Source organism: Pongo abelii, chromosome 21, assembly GCF_028885655.2.
Source record: "Pongo abelii isolate AG06213 chromosome 21, NHGRI_mPonAbe1-v2.0_pri, whole genome shotgun sequence".
NCBI lineage: Eukaryota > Metazoa > Chordata > Mammalia > Primates > Hominidae > Pongo > Pongo abelii.
In genome coordinates, this window is record NC_072006.2 from 37,079,412 (window position 1) to 37,104,922 (window position 25,511).

The window sequence follows — 25,511 nt, forward strand, 5'->3', positions numbered from 1 at the left end:
ACATCCATATTTCTACCAAAATTCTGTTTAGGATTACTTAGGTATTCTCTAAGAATATTGAGGCTTTCTCTGCATCTGTCCTCTTTTCTTTCTAGGCCCTCACTGGAATCACCCTTAATGGTCTATGCATAGCAATGCAGGCTTTTTCTAGCATGGACCATCCATCCTCTACCTATTACCTACTTTTTTTTTTTTTTTTTAAGACAGTCTTGTTTTATGGCCCAGGCTGGGGTGCAGTGGTGCAATCTTGGCTCACTGCAACCTCCGCCTCCCGGGTTCAAGTGATTCTCGTGCTTCTGCTTCCCGGGTAGCTGGGATTATAAGTGTGTGCCACCACACCTGGCTAATTTTTTGTATTTTTAGTAGAGACAGGGTTTCATCATGTTGGCCAGGCTGGTCTTGAACCCCTGGCCTCAAGTGATCCACCTGTCTCAGTTCCCAAAGTGCTGGGATTACAGGCATGAGCCACCCTGCCCAGCTGCTGTTACCTAGTTCTAAAGCCACTTCCCACATTTTTAGGTATTTGTTACAATAACACCCCACTCCTGGTACCAATTTCTGTCTTCGTTCACTCAGGCTGTTATAACAGAATACCATAGAGTAGGTGGCTTATAGCAACAGAAAATTATTTCTTATAGTTCTGGAGGAAATTCTTAGATCAAAGCACTGGCAAATTCAGTGACTGGTGAAGGCCACTTCCTGATTCATAGATGGCCATTTTCTTACATGGTAGAGAGGACAAGGGATCTCTCTGGGCCTCTTATTTTTGTTTTAGTTTTTTAAGAGACAGGATCCTGCTCTATTGCCTAGGCTGGAGTGCAGTGGCATAATTACAGTTCGCTGCAGCTTTGAACTCCTGGGCTCAAGTGATCCTCCTGCCTCAGCCTCCTGAATAGCTAGGACTACAAGTGTGTGATACTATGCCTGGCTAATTTAAATTTTTTTTTTGTAGAGATGTCTTGTTCTGTTGCCCAAGCTGGTCTTGAACTCCTGGCCTCAAACGATTTTCCTTCCTTGGCCCCTCAAAGTGCTGGGATTATAGGCATGAGCCACCATGCCTAGCCTAGGACCTCTTTTATAAAGGCACTGATTCCATTTATGAGGGTTTTGCCCTTCTGTCCTAATAACCTTCCAAAGGCCACACCTCCAAATACTCTCACATTGAGGATTAGGTTTTAACATAAATTTTTGGAGAATATGAATGTTCAGTCTGTATCAAGAAGGCAGGTACTAATCAAATATTAATACTTTCTTTTTATTTTATTTTATTTTATTATTATTATACTTTAAGTTTTAGGATACGTGTGCACAATGTGCAGGTTAGTTACATATGTATACATGTGCCAGGCTGGTGTGCTGCACCCATTAACTCGTCATTTAGCATTAGGCATATCTCCTAATGCTGTAATACTTCCATTTATAATTATAAAGTATATTCAGTGCTGTGAAAAAAAAGTAGGAGTTTCTATGGGGTTGAATGGGTGGAAACCTGATTTCTTCTTGGGGGCGGTGGTCAGGAAAGGCTCAGTGAGGGTGTTGTGGGTGGAGTGCAATCTGAAGCGTGAGAAGGAAGGGTCTCTGTGAAGTCTTTAGGGTAGGATGAGCATTCCAGGCAGAAGGCACACTATGTTCAAGGTCCCTTTCTTTTTAGGGACCTCTGTAAGGCCACAATGTCCCCCCCCTTTAAACCTTAATCCTTACCTAGGTATCTGACTGGGGGTGTATTACACATTCATTATCTGTAAGATTAGTTTATGTAAAGCTCCTACGACAGGGCCTTTGTAGAAGGTATGTAGTAAGCGCTTAGTAAATGAGGTCAATGGGACATGGCTTCAGCCCAGCTCCAACACCTGAGAGTATCCTCTGCTGAGTTGGCTCCCAGAATCCTCAAGGTTCCAGTGCTTCCCCAATGGATGGAGCATTACAGGCTGAGCTCTCAGCCCTCCTGCCTCTGGCCATGTGCACAGGTTCCACAAGACCAAGCCGGTACTCTTGTGCTACCACTGGCAGACCTACCACACGGAGGACATCCTGAGCATGGCCAAGTACCAGAACCAGTTCCTTGGGACCTCCTCCTACAGTGGGGACATCCTCTTCTGGAATACCGGCACACTCAAGCCCATCTTCAACTTCAATGCCTCTAGGAGCCCCTTGCCCTTGCAGCCCAAGAGGGTATGTTAACAGGAGCACACTCTCCTCCCACCCTTCTCTCAGCTGTGAACCAGAATCCTGTGGGGCAGGGAGGGTGGGGAGCACCCTGGGAAGCAGGAGGGATGATGGTGACTTGTTCTGGAGGGGGTGGGGAGCTTGGTTAGGTAGGTGGTAGTTTCTGTAATTATCCTCATTGGACAGGTGAGAAAATGGAGGCACACGGAGGTTAAGCACCTTGCCTAAGGTCACACAGCCAAGAAGGAGTAGACCCAAACCCAGGCAGTCTGACTTCAGAGGCTGGCAGTGCTGGTCCTGCCATCTTTAGTAGATTACTCACTCCTTTCCCATTGCTACTACACATTACCACTCTGGGCTCCCCAGTAGGCACTTAGGAAACCCATACAGTCTCCAAATTCCCATATCTCAGCAGATCAAAGCAGGAAGGGACCTCAGGGGCCACCTCATCCAGTGGTTTTCCAAATGTATTGGAGAGAGATGCTTGGAAGCTACTGCAGGGGGGCTCTGGTAGGTGGGGTTTCCCCCAGAATAGCTCAGCTTTTTATCTGTTTTATGCTTTGGAGCTTCCGTTGAGATTAAAGGTAGCCTCAAAAATATTTGGAAACCACTGTCCATTTTACAGATGAGAAGACTGAGTTCCTCATGGGAGCAGTGTCCTGCCTATGGGTACTCAGGGCATTGCAGCTGGCCAGGAATGGGGTTAGAAACTCTGGTCTGATGCCTTTAAGGGGGGCTAGGTTTCTGGGAAGCAAGCCCTGGGGGGCTGGAGGGCCCTGTGGTGTTGGCATTGATCTGGGGCAGTCCTGAATTTACCTCTAGGACATTGCAATGCCTTAGGGGCTGCTTTCTCCTTGGTACAGGTGCAAGATGTGAACAACTGCCTGGCTGAGAGCCACAGGCCCAGCAGACCCTGTGTGGAGCGGGAGAAGTGGGCATACAAGACCTCCAGGAAGCTCTCCAGTCTCAGCCCTGAGTCTGTGGCCAATACCAACCTGAGGCGGAGCCTGGTGTCGGCTCCCCCAGTGATGCAGTGCCCGAGAGACAAGAAGCCAGACAGGCCTGTGCCCCAGCAGGTGGGAGCGAGAGCCCAACCAGAAGGCTACCCTCACTCTAGCCGCCGGCATTCACACACCATCTGTGTGTGTGTTTTCTTATTGGGATGCACTTTTTCCAAAGTGCCTTTAGGTCCCTCAACTCACTTGTTTTGAGCATTGTGGGCCTGGGCAGGGCACTCTCTGGTTTTAGTCCCAATGTATCTATCCTGGAGCTGGGGCTAGGTCCCTTTCCAGGGCATGGCTAATACCAGCCCTGAAAATCTGAAAGCTGAAAGGCAGGACCCAAAGAGAACACAACCCTGAAAACCTAAAATTGGATGTTAGATCCTGGGCTGCATTCTCAGTCCTCAAGTGCAAGTCACCTGACCTTGGCCCAAGTGCAGAGGGAGCCATGGAGGCCTCACCTGCTAGGAGACCAGGCTGCAAGAGTCTGAGACCCAGACACAGACAAACCACTTTCCTCCTCCTCTGAGCCTGATCTCTGCCCCAGGACTAGCCCTTCCAAGAATGGCCGACAGTTCTATTTTGCAGGGAGTAGGGAGAAAGAACAGGAGGAGTTACTCTTTCCCTACTTGCAGGGGATGGCTTGCCTTTGAACTTTCAGCAGTGAGTACAGTATTCCAACAATCAGTGCAATAATCTCTTGTATGGGGCAGGAGGAACCAGTGAGATTGTTCTCGTAGTCAAAGTCTGATTTCCATTCCTGGGAGCTGAGGCTTGAGTGAGAAACACCACCGTCCCCAAACACACAATAATTGCTAGGCATAGGGCAGTCTAGACCTAGATCCAACATGGTCTGCTAGGATATAATTTTGCTGTAAGACATGTACACTTGACCATAAGACACTCATACCATCTTTGAGTTATCAGAGGTTACACCACTGCTTTCAAATCTTCTAGGGAAATGGGTGTATAGGTATATTTGCCCCTCTATCCTTATTTTTATTTTTATTTTTTGAGATGGAGTCTCACTCTGTCACCCAGGCTGGAGTGCAGTGGCGTGGTCTTCGCTTAGTGCAACCTCTGTCTCCCGGGTTCAAGCAATTCTCCTGTCTCAGCTTCCCTAGTAGCTGGGATTACGGGTGTGCACAACTATGCCTGGCTAAATTTTTTGTATTTTTACTGGAGACGGGGTTTCACCATGTTGGCCAGGCTGGTCTCAGACTTCTGGCCTGAAATTATCTGCCCGCCTCAGCCTCCCAAAGTGCTGGAATTACAGGTGTGAACTACCACGACCGACCTTTATCCTCATTTTTAACCTGGATGGTCTCTTCCAGGACAAAGGAAGTGTCTTCCCCAGAGGCAAACTCAAGTCTCTGTCCCAATTTTGCTCTAGCAAAATTGCTGGGAACTTAAAGTGGAGGTTTCCGGGATCCACTGAGCGCTGCTTTTCCCAGGGCAGTGTACCTACTGCGGGGGCTCGGGAGTGCCGCTCTTTTATCATCTTCCTCTGGTCTCTGGTCCCCCATGGGGAAGGGAAACACCCTCATGGTGACTTGGGTGCCCATCTTTCTTTCCAGAAACCTTCCAGTGCTTCTGGCACATCCAGGCAGTCAAGCAAGATCCACAGCAAACAGTCCATTTACAAAGAGGATGAAACCAGAAAAGGAGAATTGCAGAAGAATATGTTGGTTCAATCCAATGCCTCAGTGGAGAAGGTTGGCCGTGATCAGCCAGAGAGAGGGATATGAGCTGGGGAGTGGGCAGTCAGGATTGGGTGGTCAGGATGGGGCTCGGGGGCCTGGGCTCGGGGCCCGGCCTGATTCTCCCCAGTGCCCGGAAGGCATCTTGGAGAAGATGGAGACGCTCAGGATACTGGAGTCAGGGCTGCGGTGTCTGGGGAGAGCTCCTGTATTAATTCGTTTTCATGCAGCTGATAAAGATATACCCGAGACTGGGAAGAAAAAGAGGTTTAACTGGACTTATAGTTCCACATGGCTGGGGAAGACCTCACAATCATGGCGGGAGGCGAAAGGTGCTTCTTACATGGCAGCAGCAAGAGAAAATGAGAAGAAGCAAAAGCGGAAACCCCTGATAAACTGATCAGATCTCGTTGAGACTTACTCACTATCACGAGAATGGCATGGGAAAGACCAGCCCCCATGATTCAGTTACCTCCCTCTTGGTCCCTCCCACAACACGGGGGAATTCTGGGAGATACCGTTCAAGTTGAGATTTGAGTGGGGACACAGCCAAACCATATCAGCTCCCCAGGAGGTGGAGTTGGGGTGCCTAGGGAAGTGAGCAGTGTCCCCTCTGGGAGGGGAGGTAGGGAGGTAGGAGAAGGGGCATCTCCAGACTCTAGTTAGAGTGCCCTCCTGTTAACTGGAAGGGTGTTTTATACCGAACATGAGTTGGATATGGGTTCATCTTTGTTCTTCCTCCTGTACCTTCCCCTTTCTGACCCTGGACACCCTTCACTGTGATGCTGACTCCCCGTCCTGAAAATACAAATCATAGTTGAGTTAGGGTGTGGCAGGCCTGCCCCATCACCCAGCTCCAGGGACCAGGACTTGAGAACAAGAGGGCAGTGCCCTGAGAGCTGGGTTTTGCACTGTTGGGAGGGAGAGCAGGAGTGGCTGCACACTCTCCTCCAGGTTCTGATTATTTGTCTGTCCTCTTTTTTTTTTCTTGAGACAGGGTCTCACCGTCACCCAGGCTAGAGTGCAGTGGTGTGATCACAGCTCATTACAGCCTCAACTCCTGGGCTGAAGTGATCCTCCCACCTCAGCCTTGTGAGTAGCTGGGACTATAGGCATGCACCATTATGCCCAGCTATTTTGTGTGTGTGTGTGTGCGTGTGTGTGTGTGTGTGTGTGTGTGTTTGTAGAGATGGGGTCTCACTATGCTGCCCATGCTGGTCTCGAACTCCTGGGCTCAAGTGATCCTCCTGGCTCAGCCTCCCAAAGTGTTGGGATTACAGATGTGAACCATTATACCCAGCCTCTTCCTTCTCTTTAAAAAAATACCTTAAATAACTTTTAAAAGTAATAATACTAATTTATAATAAAAAAGGAAGTGTATGTAAATGAAAAAATAAAAATAAAAGTCCCCTATGTCTCACTCACCCTATCCCATCCCACTCTCAACAGCAGCAGTCGCTGCTAACAGGTTGGTTTTAGCCTTGTACTTTTTTTTTTTTTTGACTAGTAATATAAAATGATAGCTATGTCCTGCCATATGCTTTTTTCTATAAGTCTATAGCATGGATATACTTTCATGAGAGGGATTTAGATTCATCTTATTCTTTTGTTACCTTATTCTTTTTTTTTTTTGAGACGGAGTCTTGCTCTGTCACCCAGGCTGGCGTGCAGTGGTGCGATATCAGCTCACTGCACCTGTGCGTCCTGAGTTCAAGTGATTCTCTTGCCTCAGCCTCCAGAGTAGCTGGGACCATAAGCATGTGCCACCACGCCCAACTGCTTTTTGTATTTTTAGTAGAGTCGGGGTTTCACCATGTTGGCCAAACTGGTCTCGAACTCCTGACCTCAGGTGATCCACCAGCCTCGGCTTCCCAAAGTGCTGGGATTACAGGCATGAGCCACCACACCCGGCCATCTTATTCTTTTTAACAACTGTCCACTGCTGCATAACTTGGATGTATCAGGAACTGTGAAGCCGGTTCTCTGTGAATAGGTCTATAGGTTAGTTCCAGTTTTTAGCTTTTAGGAGCAGCACTGCATTGAACATTCTTGCACGTACATTTCTGGGCACTAGTGTGAGTATATTGAGAGGACGGATTCTTGGAAGCAGAATTGCCAACAGATCCCATCCCTTTAAATCTGCGAAGTCAAGGTAGATGGCTCAAAGCTTGATCTTTCGGGCTGGTGACCTAGTGCTGTCAGGACACAGACATTCGCTACATGCCAGCCACTGGGGAAGGAGCAGTGAACGAAAGACATCAAGCCCCTGACCTCTGGAGCTGTCATTCTAGTTGGGGCGAGATAGACAATTAACCAGCAAGTAAAATAAAGGGCATGTCACAGAGTGAGTGAGGACAATGGAGGACAAGAAAGCGAGGAAGAGGGCAGGGAGAACGGACATGGGAGGAGATGGCATTGCTGTTTTATGAATAGACTGGTCAGAGAGGGCTTCACAAAGGAGGTGGCATCTGCATAGAGCCTGAAGGAAGTGAGGAAACATGGCCTGCAGTTATTTGGAAGGAGGGTGATGCAGGCAGAGAAGGTAGGTGCAAAGGCCCTCATGGGAGAGCTGGCATGGAATGTTCAAGAATGAGCACTTCTCTCTCTCTCTCTGTATCTCTCTCTGATACTTTCTTCCTCTAATTAGAAAGTGATACATGTCCTTAATTAAAACTAAAAAAATTCAGGCCGAGAGCAGTGGCTCACATCTGTAATCCCAGTCCTTTAGGAGGCCAAGGTGGGAGGATTGCTTGAGCCCAGGAGTTCTAGACCAGCTTGGGCAACATGATGAGACCTCATCTCTACAAAAAATTTAAAAAATTAGCCAGGTTTGATAGTGTGCACAGTGCACCCAGCTCCTTGGGAGGCTGAGTTGGGAGAATCACTTGAGCCTGGGAGGTCAAGGATGCAGTGAACTGTGATTGTGCCACTGCACTCCAGCCTGGGCAACACAGCTAGACCTTGTCTCTTAAACAAACAAACCTGGCCTGGTGCAATGGCTCACACCTGTAATCCTAGCACTTTGGGAGGCTGAGGTGGACAGATTGCCTGAGCTCAGGAGTTCGAAACCAGCCTGGGCAACACAGTGAAACCCCGTCTCTACTAAAATACGAAAAATTAGCCAGGGGTGGCAGCATGCTCCTGTAGTCCCAGTTAGTCGGGAGGCAGAGGCAGGAGAATTGATTGAACCCAGGAGGCGGAGGTTGCAGTGAGCTGAGATGGTGCCACTGCACTCCAGCCTGGGTGACACAGCGAGACTCACCTCCAAAACACCACCACCACCACCTATGAAAAAAATTCAAACTTTATACGAGTATATAAAGTAAAAGAATGGCTGTCTCCCTCCTCAGCCTCCAGAGGTAATTGCGTTAAGACAGGTGTTGTAGCCTTCTAGAATTCTTCTGTGCATATACAAGTACATACATGTATGAATGTATATATGTAAATCTAGATATTTTTCACTGGATGATATTATATTGTATATATTATTCCGGGACTTGCTGTTTTTCACTTGACTCCTCACGGCCATCTCTTCATGACGGTGTTTATGGAGCCGTGGCATTCCTTTTACTAGTCACATCATGTCCTGGGTACACTGCACAGAGCCTGTCTAGCCATCTGCTGCTGCTGGGTTTTGCCTCTATAGAAAGCATTGCAATGAATACCCTTGTACATGAATTTTGCACCTCTTGTCTATTTCCAGATATAAAACCCTAGGATTAGAAACATACTCCTGGAAAGCTTTTGCTATGTTGCGTTATGTTTCAGTGGTAGCTAGTAATTATTGAGCTCTCAATATCTGCCAGACAATGAACTTAATAGTTTACATGTGTTATTTTTTGTTTTTTGAGACAGAATCTCAGCTCTCTTGTCCAGGCTGGAGTGCAGTGGCACAGTCACAGCTCACTGTAGCCTCCGCTTCCCAGGCTCAAGCGATTCTCCCACCTCAGCCTTCTGAGTATTAATAGCTGGGACCACAGGTGTGTGCTACTGTGCCTGGCTGATTAAAAAATATATATATTTATAGAGATGGAGTCTCCTTATGTTGCCCAAGCTGGTCTCGACCTTCTGGGCTCAAGCAATCCTCCTGCCTTGGCTTCCCAAAGTGCTGGGATTACAGGCATAAGCCACCATGCCCAGCTACATGTGTTGTTTTTATTTTGTCCATCACACAGCCCTGGGAAGTATGTACTGTTGTTATTTATTTATGAGGGATTTTTGTTTATTTAATACATCTGAAAAGAATGTACTATTATTATTATTCCTATTTTATGGCTGAAGAAACAGGCCCAATGAGGTGAAGTGACTTGCCCAAGATTCTTATGGCCAGAAAATGGCAGAGCCGGGGCCTGATTCTAGGTCTATTCGTTTTTGAAGTTCAAGTTCTTTTAAGTCTTTGTGCTGCCACTGTTGGGAATTCCTTGGGCTTTTTACGTGGCCTGGTGATCTGCGTGTAATAAGGATTTGTATCATGAATATTGATTGAATTTTTTGCCACAGAATTGCATGCAAAAGATTGAATGTCTATTGGTGAGATTTGAGGCACTGTGGCTGGCAGGGCTGTGTGTGTGTGTGTGCGCCCCCTCTGGATGCTGACCCTCACCCCTGGCTTCAAGGTGTACTGTCTCCCACCCGCACATGGGAGACCTTTGTGGTGCATCACTTTGGTGAATCCTGTGCAGTTATGAGGAACCACATTTTAGAAAAATACTTAATCGTTGGAATGTGCTTATGACAAAATTTAAATCACATCCTTTAAAATGACAGTTAATGACTACTGTGAAAGTTGTGTGCACCTTAAATTTTTTTTTTATGGTTTTGATTTTTCAAACAAAACTGAGAACATTTGAAACTATTGTTTAGCTGTTTGCTTTTTTTTTTTTTTCCCAAACCTAACAATTCGTGGTGGACAATTTTTCCTCTCAGCACATAATAATCTATCCACTTCATTCTTTTTTAATAGCTTTATATGGGGGCCTATCTAGGTTTTTTGGAGCCTGAAACTTTTGCAAGAAAAATGCACAAAATTATAAAAAATTAGGTACAAAAATGAATATTTATTTAGAATGAGAAAAAAGTGACAACAAATTTCAAAACTTATAAATCTGACAATTACAAGAGTGACCAGAACTTACTAGTTCTTCCCTAGAACCTTGAACTTAAACTTGAACTTAGCCTTGAGCTTCATGAATTTCATCAGTAAATCTGCCACTGGCTGCAGTGTATTTCTTTGGATTCACCATGATTTATTCATTTAATTATTTAATTTAAATTTTTTTGGAGACAGAGTCTTACTCTGTCGCCCAGGCTGGAGTGCAGTGACGTGATCTTGGTTCACTGCAACTTCCGCCTCCCAAGTTCCAGCAATTCTGCCACAGCCTCCCGAGTAGCTGGGATTACAAGTGCCCACCACCATGCCCAGCTGATTTTTGTATTTTTAATAGAGACAGGGTTTCACCAAGTTCGCCAGGCTGGTCTCCAACTCCTGACCTCAGGTGATCCGCCCGCCTCGGCCTCCCAAAATGCTGGGATTAGAGGCGAGAGCCACCATGCCTGGCCAAAATACATTAAAAACTTAATGGTGATTATTTCTGGGTACTGGGATTTTGTAGGTGATTTTAATTTCCTTTCATGTGTCTATGCTGCCCACATTTTGTACAGTGAGCACTTGCATAAAGTGGGGGAAATGCTTCCCCTTTGTCTTTGGTTCAGGGATTCCTGTTTTTTCTTTTTTTCAAAAATTTTTCTTGTAGTAAAATACACATAACATAAAAATTACCATCGAAACCATTTTTAAGTGTATGGTTCAGTGTAGTAAATATATTCATAATGTGCAACCATCACCACCATCCATTCATCTTGTAAAATTGAAACTATACCCATTAAACAATAACTTCCACTCCCCTCTCCCTCTAACCCCTGGAAACCCCCATTCTACCTTCTGTCTTTATGATTTTGACTACTCTGCCTCATATAAGTGGAATCATATGTTTGTCTTTTGGTAACTGGCTTATGTCACTTAGCATAATGTCCTCTTTGGTTAATTCCCAAGTATTTTACTCTTTTTTTGACACTGTTGTCAATGGAATTATTTTTGTAATTTCCTTTTCAGATTGTTCAATGTTAGTGTATAGAAATGCAACTGATTTTTTTTTCTTTTTTGAGACAGAGTCTTGCTCTGTCACCCAGGCTGGAGTACGATGGCACAATCTCGGCTCACTGCAACCTCCGCCTCCCAGGTTCAAGTGATTCTCCTGCCTCAGCCTCATGAGTAGCTGGGATTACAGGTGCGTGCCACCACACCTGGCTAATATTTGTATTTTTTAGTAGAGACAGGCTTTCACCGTGTTGGCCAGGCTGGTCTCGAACTCCTGACCTCAGGTGATCCGCCCACCTCAGCCTCCCAAAGTGCTGGGATTACAGGCATGAGCCACCGTGCCTGGCCAATGCGACTGATTTTTCTGTGTTGACTTTGTATCCTGCCATTTTGCTGAATTCATTTGTTAGCCCCTTTTTTTTGGTGTGGGAGCTTTAGCGTTTTCTACATATAAGATAAGATCATCTGCAAACTTATAATTTTACTTCTTTCTTTCCAGTTTGGATGCCTTTTATTTCTTTTTTTTGCCTAATCCCTCTGGCAGAACTTCCAGTACTCTGTTGAATGAAAGTGGCAAAAGTGGACATTCTTGCCTCGTTCCTAATTCCAGAGGAAAAGCTTTCAATCTTTTACTATTGAGTGTGATGTTAATTGTGGGTTTTTCATATATGGCTTTTATTATGTTGAGGTAATTTCCTTCTATTCCTATTTTTTTAAATTTTGTCAAATCGTTTTCTGCATCAGTTAAGATGATTGTGTGGGTTTTTTTCTTTTTTTCTGTGAAGTGGTATATTATATTTATTGATTTTTATATGTTGAATCATCCTTGCATTCCAGGAATAAATGTCACTTGGTCTTGGTATATAATCCTTTTAATATGCTACTGAATGCAGTCTGCTAATTTTTTTGATAATTTTTAAATATCAGTGTTCATAAGGGATATTTCTCTGTAGTTTTTTTTTTTTTTTTCTTATAGTGTCTTTGTCTGACTTTGATATCAGGGTAATAATGCTGGCCTCATAGAATGAGTTAGGAAGTGTTATCTCCTCTTCAGTATTCTGGAAAAGTTTGGGAAGGATTGGCATTCATTCTTCCTTAAATGTTTGGTAGAATTCACCGGTGAACCCATCAAGCTTTGGGCACAAGGGACTTCTGGTTTTTGACCCTGGCACCGGGGCCAGTGGGAAGCAGGTTGAACAGCTAGTTTCGGATTTCTATGACAATAAGGATAATTGAGATTTTTCTCTTTCTTTTCTTTTTTCTCTCTTCCCTCCCCTCCCTTCCCCTCCCCTCCGCTTCCCTTCCCTTCTTTTTTTTTTTTTTTTTCTTTAAATAGAGACAGGGTCTCACTATGTTGCCCAGGCTGTCTCGATCTCCTGGGCTCAAGTGATTCACCCGCGTTGGCCTCCCAAAGTGCTAGGATTACAGGCGTGAGCCACCATGAGATTTTTGATAATCGAGATTTTTGTTGTGGTGAGATGTTTTGGGGACACATAAGCTATTACACTGTAAAGTTCTGAGTTAGCAGGAGTGAGGAAGCTTCCAATTTCCCCTTTCTGGCCTGATTTGCTCTACCACCCTCACTATGCCCTCAGCCTCCTGCTGGGTGCCAGGCAAGAAACTTTCTTCTCATGCTTGCCATGCAGAGTAACTTCCCATTGTGGCCCCCACATGGGCCACAGGAGTGACATGTAAGGGAAAAGTGAGCAGAGTGGGGAATTAGCAAAGGGCATGATCAAAACAAGTCTTGAACAAGAATTTGTTTAAAATGCTTTCTTGATGATTGGCTGGAAAATATGGATATTTCACTATAGATATATATGAAGGGGAGTGAGTTCCTTCCCCACATCACTTTGGGTTGAGTTACAGGTTGTGAAAATCTTGTCTGAGCCTATGTCAAATCAAACTTGTAAGCCTTCATTTGATAAACATCTATTGATCATGTATTATGTGTCAGGCACCATTGTGATTACTAAGGACAAAGTAGTGAACAAAAAAGACACAAAATCCCTGCCCTCTAGTAGTTCACAGTCCAGTATGACGTTCCTTGTCACCAGCTGGATAGGAAGGGTGGAACTACCGTCACCACTTTCACTGGGCATCTAGGAAACTGGAGGACCAGGTGGGTGTGGTGACTTGCTGAGGTCCCTCAGCACCATGTGACAGTGGCCCACAGCCCTGCTGAGCCGGGCCCTCCTCTCTTCCTCAGATAATCTTCCTGCAGACCAGGCCTCGCCTGCCGCACACGGCTGCCCTGCTGAGCAGCTGCATGGACGGCTACATCTACGCCTGGTCCCTCCATGGGAATGGAGGCCTGCTGGGGAAGTTCCCTGTGGACCTAGACAATGGGGATGTTGTCGTGGGTGCCATGGCCACTGATAAAAATGACTGGATCCTCATGACGGGGGATTGTAAAGGATATATCAAGGTGAGGAAGAACTGGCAGGAAGATTGAGGGGCTGGTGCCAGCTAGGTGTTCGGCCATCTCTTTGCTCACATGGCCCTTGCCTAGTTCCTACTCTTTTTGGGTACTGGTTCCATTTGTGAAACAATGCAGGGAGGAGTCCTCTCCTGCTCTGCTAAGCCCAGTGACAGGAGCAGGGCTTGGTTCAAAAAGCCCCTCTGAGAAGCCTTCCCCGGAGAATTCCGTGCTCCATCACTGTCTTCTCCAACTCCCTCATCCCCCAGTCATGTGGTTAATCTAGGATCAGCTGTCTCAGGAGCTGATTTTGTGCCTTGTGGCAAGACATGAGGCAGGGGTGTGCTGTCCTTGAGCCGGTCACACCCTTCCTGCCTGCTAATCCAGGAGTCTGGCCTAGAAGATCCCTAAGGCCCTTTCTGGCCCTAGTGGTGAGGTATCTCAGAGATGTAAGTAAGAACTGACCCCCACCCCCACCAAATGAAGAGGAATGGTCTGGGAGGAGCCCACAGAGTGAGTTGGGGTCTGGGTCAAGGGATGTGAGGCCACTAACCCACACTTTATGTCTAGATCTGGGACATCAAGGATTACTGCACATTGATTGATAAACAGCCATTCCAATCCAGTGGGGCCAAGGTTGTCTCTGAAGCGCACAACAAGTTCCGGTTGTTAATTCCTCAGCAGCTTGGGACCAGCTTCCCACACTACATTCCCTTGGAGGATAAAGAGGTAGGAGGATTACTGGAGGGTTGCTCAGGAAAGTGCCTTTGAGCCCCACAAATGAGCTAGGACCATAGACTAACTCATACCCAAGAGAAATACACTTACTAAAAGATAAGAGCAAAAATATTGATAGAATTAGTATTCGTGGCCAGTAGCGGTGGCCCACGCCTGTAATCCCAGCACTTTGGGAGGCCGAGGCGGGTGGATCACAAGGTCAGGAGTTTGAGACCAGCCTGACCAACATGGTGAAACCCTGTCTCTACTAAAAATACAAAAATTAGCCGGGTGTGGTGGTGCACGCCTTGTAATCCCAGCTACTCAGGAGGCTGAGGCAGGAGAATCGCTTGAACCTAGAAGGCAGAGGTTGTAGTGAGCTGAGATCACGCCATTGCACTCCAGCCTAGGCGACAGAGCAAGACTTCATCTCAAAAAAAAAAAAAAAGAATTAGTATTCGTAATAATGCCACATTAGAAACAACCCAAATGCCCATCATCGTAGACTGGAAAATAAATTACAAATAAATTACAGTGTAATATCTGGCACCAGAAGTGAATTTACTCACTACAAAATGGAGAACTCTTCAAACAATTTAGGCAAAAGAAGTCAGACACAGAAGAACATATATTAGAAATGATTGTTTTTGTTGGGGAAGTGGAGAGGCTGGAAGGAATCATGAAGGGGACTTCTGGAGAGGTTGGCAATGTTCTGCTTCATTAACGGGCCTGATCATGCAGTTGTATTCAGTTTCTAAAAATTTATTCAGTGGTGGGCGGGGTGCGGTGGCTCATGCCTATAATCCCAGCACTTTGGGAGGCCAAGGCTGGTGGATCATCTGAGGTCAGGAGTTTGAGACCAGCCTGGCCAACCTGGTGAAACCCTGTCTACTAAAAATACAAAAATCAGCTGGGTGTGGTGGTGCACGCCTGTAATCCCAGCTACTTGGGAGGCTGAGGCACAAGAATCACTTGAACCCGGGAGGTGGAGGTTGCAGTGAGCCGAGATTGCTCCGTTGCCCTCCAGCCTGGGCGACAGAGTGTGACTCTGTCTCAAAAAAAAAAAAAAAATTATTCAGTACTACACTTATATACAGTTTTCTATGTGTATATCATACATCAGTGAAAGTTTTAAAAAGTCAGGTAACGTAAAAAGGCTTACAGCGAAGAGTCTAAGTCCCATTCCTGTTCCCCCAAACAGTTCATACTCCCTGAAGTAACCACGTGTGTTGATTTTTGGTTATTCCTCTGGTGTTTACTTATACAAACACAATGTGTAAAGTTATTTTCTACTGAAGGTATCATTTCACTTATACTGGTACTCATCTTGCTTTTCTTGCTGTATGATATATCTTGGAGACCTTTGCATAGCAGCACTATCCCATTTTAAGGTAAATTTGTCTTTAAAAAAATCTTACACAAAAGCGAATAGTGAATGTTATTTCACATATGTGAAGGCATTTCTGCAAGAGATGTTCTTGAAAGTAGGATTGCTAGGTAAAAGGGTTACATGCATTTGCAATTTTGATAGCCTTCTCGCAGTCTTATGTGCCTTTTGAATCTCTGCATGAGTATGTTATGGCTAGTTTGTTTTAGTATGAAAAGAATGTCATTATATTAAAATGTCTTGGGAACTGATTACCCACAGTGTCAGTATGTGAAGAATTTATAATGTTGATACAATCATCATCATCATAATAATATTTATTTACTGCTTGCAATGTTCCAGGGATGGTGATAGTACATTATATATGCATTCATTAATCTCCATAATGACTTGTGAGGGAGATGATATTTTTCAGATGAGGAAGTAATGAAACTGCAGAGCTGAGAGACTCGTCTAAGCTCCAGTAGCAACCAGTGTAGACATGAGACTAAACCTAAATCTGTCTGACTCCAGAATCTGTGTTCCTGACCATCTGCTCTTAGTTTTATAATGATATATTTTAAACAATTGGGATTATATTGTATGTAACTGGAATTTCCTATACCATCAAGCATTCTTTTTTCTTTAAAAATTTTATTAATATTGTTTCAAATAGATAAATCATAATTGTAGACATTTCTGAGGTACAGTGCACTGTTTTGATCTATGTACACATGTGGAATGATTAAATCAAGCCAATTAACATATCTACCACCTCACTTACTTATAATTTTTATGGTGAGACTTTTAAAATTTACTCTTTTAGTTACGTTGAAGTATGCAATATATTACTGGCTATAGTCACTCTGCTGTGCAGAAGATCTCAAAACTTATTTCTCCTGTCTGACCGAAACTTGGTACCCCTTTGACCAATAACTTCCCATTCTCTCTCCCTTATTCCCCACCCCACCCTCTAAGCCTCTGGTAACCATCATTCTCCTTTCTACTTCTTTTTAAAAACCTCTTTTTGGCTGGGCGCAGTGGCTCAAGCCTATAATCCCAGTACTTTGGGAGGCCGAGGCGGGCAGATCACCTGAGGTCAGGAGTTCAAGACCAGCCTGGCCCACATGGTGAAACCTTGTCCCTACTAAAAATACAAAATTAGCCAGGCATGGTGATGCGTGCCTGTAATCCCAGCTACTCTAGAGGCTGAGGCAATAAATCACTTGAACCTGGGAGGCGGAGGTTGCAGTGAGCTGAGGTTGCGCCACTGCACTCCAGCCTGGGCAACAAAGTGAGACTCCATCTCAAAAAAAAAATAAATCAAATCAAATAAAAAACTTTTTTTTTTTTTTTTTGTAGGGATGAGGTCTATGTTGCCCAGGCTGGTCTTGGACTCCTGAGCTCAAGGAATCCTCCTGCCTTGACCTCTCAAAGTGCTGGGATTACAGGTGTGAGCCACCGTGCCCGGCCCTTTATACTTCTATGTGTTTGACTTTTTATAATTCCATATATAAATACGATCATGCAGTATTTTTCTTTCATGACTGGCTTATTTCACTTACCATAATGTCTTCCAGATTTATCTATGTTGTCCCAAATGACGGGATTTTTTTCTCTTTTAAGGTGGAATAGTATTCCATTATGTATATACACCGCATTTTCATTATCCATTCATCCATTGGTGGCCCCTTAGGTTGATTCTATATCTTGGCTATTGTGAAAAGTGCTGCAATGAACATGGGAGTGCAGGTATTTCTTTGACATATTGATATGACATATTGATCTCTTTTGGATATATACCCAGAAGTGGAATTGCTAGATCATATAGTAGTTCTAATTTTAGTTTTTAGAGGAAACCCCATACTATTTCTCATAGTGGTTGATATGGCTTGGTTGTGTCCCCACACAAATCTCATCTTGAATTGTAGCTCTCATAATCCCCAGGTGTCATGGGAGGGACCTGGTGGGAGGTAATTGAATCATGGGGGTGGGTTTTTCCCACTGTTCTCATGATAGTGAGTAAGTCTCAAGAGATATGATGATTTCATAAAGGGCAGTTCCCCTGCTCATGTTCTCTTGCCTGCTGCCATGTAAGACGTGCCTTTGCTCCTCTTTCACCTTCTGCCATGATTGTGAGGCCTCCCCAGCCATGTGGAACTGTGAGTCCATTAAACCTCTTTATAAATTACCCAGTCTTGGGTATGTCTTTATTAGCAGCATGAGAACAGACCAATACAGTGGTTGTACTAATTTACGTTCCCTCCAACATTGTACAAGGGTTTTCTTTTTTCTGCCTCCTCACCAACACTTATTTCTTGTCTTTTTGATAACATCTAATCTAACAGATGTAAGATGATACCTCACTGTGGTTTACTTTGTTTTTCCTAATGATTAGTGGTGCTCAGCATTTTTTTTCTTGAACCTGTTGGCCATTTGAATGTCTTCTTTTGAGAAATGTCTCTTTGGATGCTTTGTCCATTTACTCTTCTCTTCTCTTTTCTTTCTTTCTTTTTTTTTTTTTTTTTTCTGAGATGGCATTTTGCTCTTGTTGCCCGGGCTGGAGTACATTGATCCAATCTTGGCTCACTGCAACCTCCGCCTCCTGGGTTCAAGCAATTCTCCCGCCTCAGCCTCCTGAGTAGCTGTGATTACAAGCACAAGCTACCACACCCCGCTAATTTTGTATTTTCAGTAGAGACGAGGTGTCACCTTGTTGGTCAGGCTGGTCCCGAACTCCTGACCTCAAGTGATATGCCCGCCTCGGCCTCCCAAAGTGCTGGGATACAGGCATGAGCCACTGTGCCTGGCCACTTTGCCTATTTTATTTTATTTTATTTTGAGATGGAGTTTTGCTCTTATTGCCCAGACTGGAGTGCAATGGCGCAATCACGGCTCACCACAACCTCCGCCTCCCAGGTTCAAGCAATTCTCCTGCCTCAGCCTCCCAGGTGGGTGGGATTACAGGCATGTGCCACCACGCCCAGCTAATTTTGTATTTTTAGTAGAGATGCGGTTTCTCCATGTTAGTCAGGCTGGTCTTGAACTCCTGACCTCAGGTGATCTGCCCACCTTGCCTCCCAAAGTGCTGGGATTACAAGAGTGAGGGCGCCCAGCCCACTTTGCTCATTTTCTAATTGGGTTATTCGTTTTCTGGCTATTGAGTTGTTTGAGTTTCTTATTTATTGTGGATGTTACTCGCTTATCAGATGTATGATTTACATATATTTTCTGTCACTCTATGGGTTATCTCTTTACTTTGTTCGTTGTTTCCTTTCTGTCCAAAAGCTTTATATCTTGTCTGAAATCCCATTTGTCTATTTTTGCTTTTATTTATTTATTTTTATTTTTATTTTTTATTTTTTTGAGATGGAGTCTTGCTCTGTCACCCAGGTTGGAGTGCAGTGGTGCAATCTCAGCTCACTGCAACCTCTGCCTCCCAGGTTCAAGCAAATCTCCTACTTCGACCTCCTGAGTAGCTGGGATTATAGGCATGTGCCACCATGCCTAGCTAATTTTTGTATTTTTTGGTAGAGACAGGATTTCACCATGTTGGCCAGGCTGGTGTTGAACTCTTGACCTCAGGCAATCCGCCTGCTTCAGCCTCCCAAAGTGCCGGGATTACACGTGTGAGTCACTGCGCCTGGCCTGTTTTTGCTTTTATTACCTGTGCTTTTGAGGTCATAGCTAAATAACCATTGCTCAGATCAATGTCATGGAGCCTTTCCTCTAGGTATTCTTCTAGCTGTTTTACAGTCTCAGATCTTATATTTAAGACTTTAATCCATTTTGAGTTGATTTTTTATACTGTGTGAGATAAGGATCCAATTTTATTCTCTATGTGGATCCAATTTTCCTAGTACAGTTTATTGAAAAGACTGTCTTTTCCCCATTACGTATTATTAACACCTTTGTCAAAAATCAATTGACTAGTAGTGCATGGGTTTATTTCTAGGTTTTCTATCTTGTTACATTAGTTGATGTGTCTATTTTTATGCCAGCACCATACTGTTTTGATTATATTAGCTTTATAATATATTTTGAAATCAGGGACTGTGATGTCTTTAGCTTTGTTCTTTTTGTTCAAGATTGTTTTGGCTAGCCAGGGTCTTTTATGATTGCATATGAATTTAAGGATTGTTTTATTTCTATAAGAAATGAGATTGGAATTTTGATAGGGACTGCATTGAATCTGTAGATCGCTTTGGGTAGTATGAATATTTTAATAATATTAATTCTTCTAATTTATCGACACAAGATAGCTTTCCATTTATTTGTGTTTTCTTAGTTTTCTTAAACAATGTTTTAGTTTCCAGTGTATGGATCTTTTAACTCCTTGGTTAAATTTACCCCTAAGTATTTTATTTTATTTTAAAATATTTGGCTAATTTTGTATTTAATTTTATATTGTATTTATTTTATTTGTAATAAAATTAAGCATTTTATTTTATTTTAAAATACCTGGCTAATTTTGTATTTTTAGTAGAGACAGGGTTTCTCCATGTTGGTCAAGCTGGTCTCGCACTCCAGACCTCAGGTGATCCACCCACCTCGGCCTCCCAAAGTGCTGGTATTACAAGCATGAGCCACCGTGCCCAGCTGAAAACCACACTTTCTATTGATTAAATAATATTTCACCTTATGGAGTTACAAATTTTCATTTTATGGGGTTATAATCACTTATTTAGCTTGTTATCTATTGTTGGACATTAATATGGTTTCTAACTTTTCATTATCAAAAAATAAAAGAAAATGGACAAAACCTTAGAAAGACACAAACTACTAAAGCTGACTTAATAAGAAATAGAAAATCTGAAGATATAGAAAATCTGAATGTAACAAGTAAGGAGATTGGATTAGTAATAAAATTTCCCACAAAGAGAAGTCCACATTCAGATGGTTTCACTGGTAAATTCTACCAAATACTTAAAGATTTTTCTTTTTTTTGTTGAGACAGAGTCTCACTCTATTGCCCAGGCTGGAGTACAATGGTGTGATCTTGGCTCACTGCAACCTCTGCCTCCGGGGTTCAAGTGATTCTCCTGCCTCGGCCTCTGGAGTAGCTGGGATTACAGGCATGCACCACCATGCCTGGCTAATTTTTGTATTTTTAGTAGAGACAGGGTTTCACCACGTTGGCTAGGCTGGTCTCGAACTCCCAACCTCGTGATCCGCCCACCATGGCCTCCCAAAGTGCTGGGATTACAGGCGTGAGCCACCACACCTGGCTAAAGAATTAATGTCAATTGCTCACAAACTCTTCCAAAAGAGTTCTCTATGAGGCCAGTATTACCTTGATACCAAAACCAGATAAAGATATCACAGGAAAATAAAACTGCGGACCAAATATTTTTATGAATATAGATAAAAAAATCTTCAAAATACTAGCAAATTGAAACCAACAACATATGAAAATGATTATACACCATGACCAAGTAAGATTTATCCCAGGAATGCAAAGTTGGCTTAATATCCAAAATCAATTAATGTAATACACCATATTAACTGAATAAAAAACAAAAGCCATATGATTATGCCAATAGATGCAAAAAGAGCATTTAACAAAATTGAACACTGTTTTCTGATTAAAACACCCAATAAACTAGAAATAGAAACTCCTTCAACCTGATAAAAGTCATTTATGAAAACTCACAGGTAGCATAAAACTTCATGTTGAAATATTAAATACTTTCCTGTAAAATCAGAAATAAAACAAGAATGCTTACTCTTGCCACCCCAATTTAACATTTTACTGGGAGGTCAATTAGGCAAGAAAATGAAATAAAAGGTATCTATATTGGGGAGGAAGAAGTTAACTATCTCTGTCTGCAGATGACATGATCTTATATCTAGAAAATCCTAAATAATTTATTAAAAACTATTAAAACTAAGAAATTCAATAGGGTTGCTTGATATAAGATAAATTTACAAAACCAATATATTTATATACACTAGCAATAAACAACCTGAAAATAAAAATTTAAAAATTTCACTTATAATCACATCAAAAAAATACTTAGGAATAAATTTGGAAAAGTAGTGCAAAACTTGATCCCTGAAAATTGCATAACATTATGGAAAGAGATGAAAGAATACCCAAAGAAATGGAAATATATCTCATGTTCATTGATTGGAAGACTGGATGTTGTTAATATAGCATATTCCCCAAATTGATTTAATGCAATTTATATCAAAATCCCAGCTGCTTTCTCTTCTCTTCTCTTTTCTCTTCCCTTTTCTTTTTCTTTTCTTCCTTCCCTCCCTCCCTTCCTTCCTTTCTTTCTCTTTCTTTTCCTTCCTTCCCTCCCTTCCTTCCTTCCTTCCCTCCCTCCCTCCTTCCTTCCTTTCTCTCTTTCTTTCTTTCTCTCTCTCCCCTCCTTCTTTCTTTTCTTTTCCTTTCTTTCTTTCTTTCTTTCTTTCTTTCTTTCTTTCTTTCTTTCTTTCTTTCTTTCTTTCTTTCTTTCTTTCTTTCTTTCTTTCTTTCTTTCTTTCCTTCCTTCCTTCCTTCCTTCCTTCCTTCCTTCTCTCTCTCTCTCTCTTTCTTTCTTTCTTCTTTCTGTCTCTCTCTCTCTCTCTTTCCCTCCCTCCCTCCCTTCCTTCCTTCCTTCCATATTCTTTCTCTCTCTCTTTCTCTTCCTTTCTTTTTTTTTTTTGACAGAGTCTTGCTCTGTCACCCAGGCTGGAGTGCAGTGGTGCAATCTCAGCTCACTGCAACCTCTGCCTCCCAGGTTCAAACGATTCTCCTGCCTCAGCCTCCCAAGTAGCTGGGACTACAGGCACGTGCCACCATGCCCGACTAATTTTTTTGTATTTTTAGTAGAGATGGGGTTTCACCATATTGGTCAGGCTGGTCTCAAACTCCTGACTTCGTGGTCTGCCTGCCTTGGCCTCTCAAAGTGCTTGGATTGCAGGCATGAGCCACCTTGCCCAGCAGGCCCCCGGCTTTCTTTTCTTCCTTCCTTCTCTCCCTTTCTCCCTCCCTTCCTCCCTCCCTTCTCTCTCTGTCTCTCTTTTTCTTTTTTTCTCCCTTCCTTCCTTCTCTCTCTCTCTCTCTCTCTTTTTTCTTTTATTTAACAGAGTCTTGCTCTGGTACCCAGGCTGGAGTGCAGTGGTGCCAACTTGGTTCACTGCAACCTCCGCCTCCCAGATTCAAGCGATTCTCCTGCCTCAGCCTCCCGAGTAGCTGGGATTACAGGTGCCCACCACCATGCCTGGCTAATTTTTGTATTTTCAGTAGAGACGGGGTTTTGCCATGTTGGCCAAGCTGGTCTCGAACTCCTGACCTCAGGTGATCCACTCGCCTCAGCCTCACAAAGTGCTACGATTACAGGCATGAGCCACTGTGCCTGCCTCCGTCCCTCCCTCCCTCCCTCCCTCCCTCCCTCCCTTCCTTCCTTCCTTCCTTCCTTCCTTCCTTTTTGGAGATACAAGGGATATAGACAGTAAGAAAAAAATCTTGAGAAAGAACAGAGTTGAAGGACTCACAATTCCCAGGTTCAAAACTGAATATGAAGTTAAGTAATCAAGACAATGTGATACTGGCATAAAGAAAGACATGTAAATCAATGGAATAGAATTTAGAGTTAAAAAATAAATTCTCACATTATGATCAGTTGATTTTTGACAAGAATGCTGAGACAATCAAATGGGGAGAAATAATATATTTTTTAAAACATGTCCTGCTGGGACAATAGGGATAACTTTATCTGAAGTTAGACTTCTACCTCATAACACACACAAAAATTAACTCCAAATGGATTATAGACCTAAATGTAAGAGCCAAAATTATAAGACTTTTAGAAGAAAATAAATGGAAAATACTTGTGACCTTAGACAGTGTATCTTAGATATGACACCAAAAAACAAGCTACAAAAGAAAAAAACAGATAAATTGGACTTTGTCAAAATTAAAAACTTTTGGGCTGCAAAGGATACCGTCAAGAAAGTGAAAGGGTAACCTGAGAGAAAATACTTGCAAATCATATATCTGATAAGGGACTAGTATCCAGAATATATAAACAACTCTTGCAACTTGATAAAAACGATAAATAACCAAATTAAGATATGGGTAAAGGATCCAAATAAACATTTCTTCAAAGAAGATGTACAAATGGCTAATAAGTATATTAAATGATGCTGAACATCATTAGCTATCAGGGAAATGCATATTAAAACTATAATGAGATCCCACTTTACACCTGCCAGGATAACTATAGATAATAGCAATGGTTGGCTGGGATGTGGACAAACTGGGACTCTTACACATTGCTGGATAGAATGTAGAAAGCTGGTCGGGTACGGTGGCTCACGCCTGTAATCCCAGCACTTTGGGAGGCTGAGGTGGGTGGATTATGAAGTCAGGAGTTTGAGACCAGCCTGGCCAACATGGTGGAACCCTGTCTCTACTAAACATACAAAAATTAGCAGGGCATGGTGGCGGGTGCCTGTAATCCCAGCTACTCGGGAGGCTGAGGCAGGAGAATCGCTTGAACCTGGGAGGCGGAGGTTGCAGTGAGCAGACATCACGCCATTGCACTCCAGTCTGGGCAACAAGAGCAAAACTCCGAACTCTGTTTAAAAAAAAAAAGAAAAAGAACATAGAAAGCTGCAGTCACTTTGGAAAACAGTCTGGCAGTTCCTCAAAAATTAAGTGTAGAGTTACCATATTACCTAACAGTTCCACTCCCAAGTATATACCCAAGAGAAATGAAAACATATGTCCACATAAAATCTTGTACATGAATGTTTATAGTAGCATTATTTATAATAATACAAAAGTGGAAACAACTCAAATGTCAGCTTCCAAATGGATGAAGTGTGGTATGGTGATACAATGGAATGTTATTTAATAATAAAAAGGAATAAAGTACTGATGCATGCAACAACATGGATGAACCTTGAAAATACTGTGCTAAGTGAAAGAAGCCAACCACAAAATACCATATATTGTGTGATTCCACTTAAATGACATGTCCAGAATGTCCATATTAAAGTAGATTAGTGGTTTCCTGAGGCTGGGGGAGGGAGTTGGGGGAATTGCTTAGTGACTACTGGGTAAAGAGTTTCTTTCTGGGGTGATGAAATGGTCTAAAATAGAATGTGGTGGTGGTTGCACAACTCTGAATATACTAAAAACCATTGAATGAGCACTTTAAATTGGTAAATTTTTATGTGAATTATGTTTCAATAAAGTTGTGTTTAGATATCACTAAAAATTATGGTACAAATATTCTTTTTCACAAATGTTTTTTGTTGTTGTTTATAGTTGTTTATTTGTACATCTAGTAATTTGTCCCAAGGAAAGAGTATGTAAAAGAACATAAGTCACTTTAAGGCCTTTAATGTATACTACAAAATTGCACTCTAGAAGGTTTATACAGTTTTGCATTTCTTTATTTTATTTTATTATTATTATACTTTAAGTTTTAGGGTATATGTGCACAATGTGCAGGTTAGTTACATATGTATACATGTGCCATGCTGGTGTGCTGCACCCATTAACTCGTCATGTAGCATTAGGTATATCTCCTAATGCTATCCCTCCCCCCTCCCCCCACCCCACAACAGTCCCCAGAGTGTGATGTTCCCCTTCCTGTGTCCATGTGTTCTCATTGTTCAATTCCCACCTATGAGTGAGAACATGCAGTGTTTGGTTTTTTGTCCTGGCAATAGTTTACTGAGAATGATGATTTCCAATTTCATCCATGTCCCTACAAAGGACATGAACTCATCATTTTTTGTGGTTGCATAGTATTCCATGGTGTATATGTGCCACATTTTCTTAATCCAGTCTATCATTGTTGGACATTTGGGTTGGTTCCAAGTCTTTGCTATTGTGAATAGTGCCACAATAAATATATGTGTGCATGTGTCTTTATAGCAGCATGATTTATAGTCCTTTGGGTATATACTCAGTAAAGGGATGGCTGGGTCAAATGGTATTTCTAGTTCTAGATCCCTGAGGAATCGCCACACTGACTTCCACAATGGTTGAACTAGTTTACAGTCCCACCAACAGTATAAAAGTGTTCCTATTACAGTTTTG

General features: G+C 42.9%; 1 protein-coding gene across 1 annotated transcript in view; it reads left to right on the plus strand.

Annotated features, from left to right (window-relative positions):
- EFCAB8 (EF-hand calcium binding domain 8) overlaps positions 1 to 25,511 on the plus strand; it is a 108,231-nt gene that overhangs the window by 62,998 nt on the left and 19,722 nt on the right. The window contains exons 20-24 of the mRNA XM_054542133.1: positions 1,968 to 2,172; positions 3,030 to 3,242; positions 4,745 to 4,882; positions 13,174 to 13,392; positions 13,954 to 14,112. Of these exons, the coding sequence (XP_054398108.1) occupies positions 1,968 to 2,172; positions 3,030 to 3,242; positions 4,745 to 4,882; positions 13,174 to 13,392; positions 13,954 to 14,112 (934 nt within the window). The remainder of the gene's footprint in view (positions 1 to 1,967; positions 2,173 to 3,029; positions 3,243 to 4,744; positions 4,883 to 13,173; positions 13,393 to 13,953; positions 14,113 to 25,511) is intronic.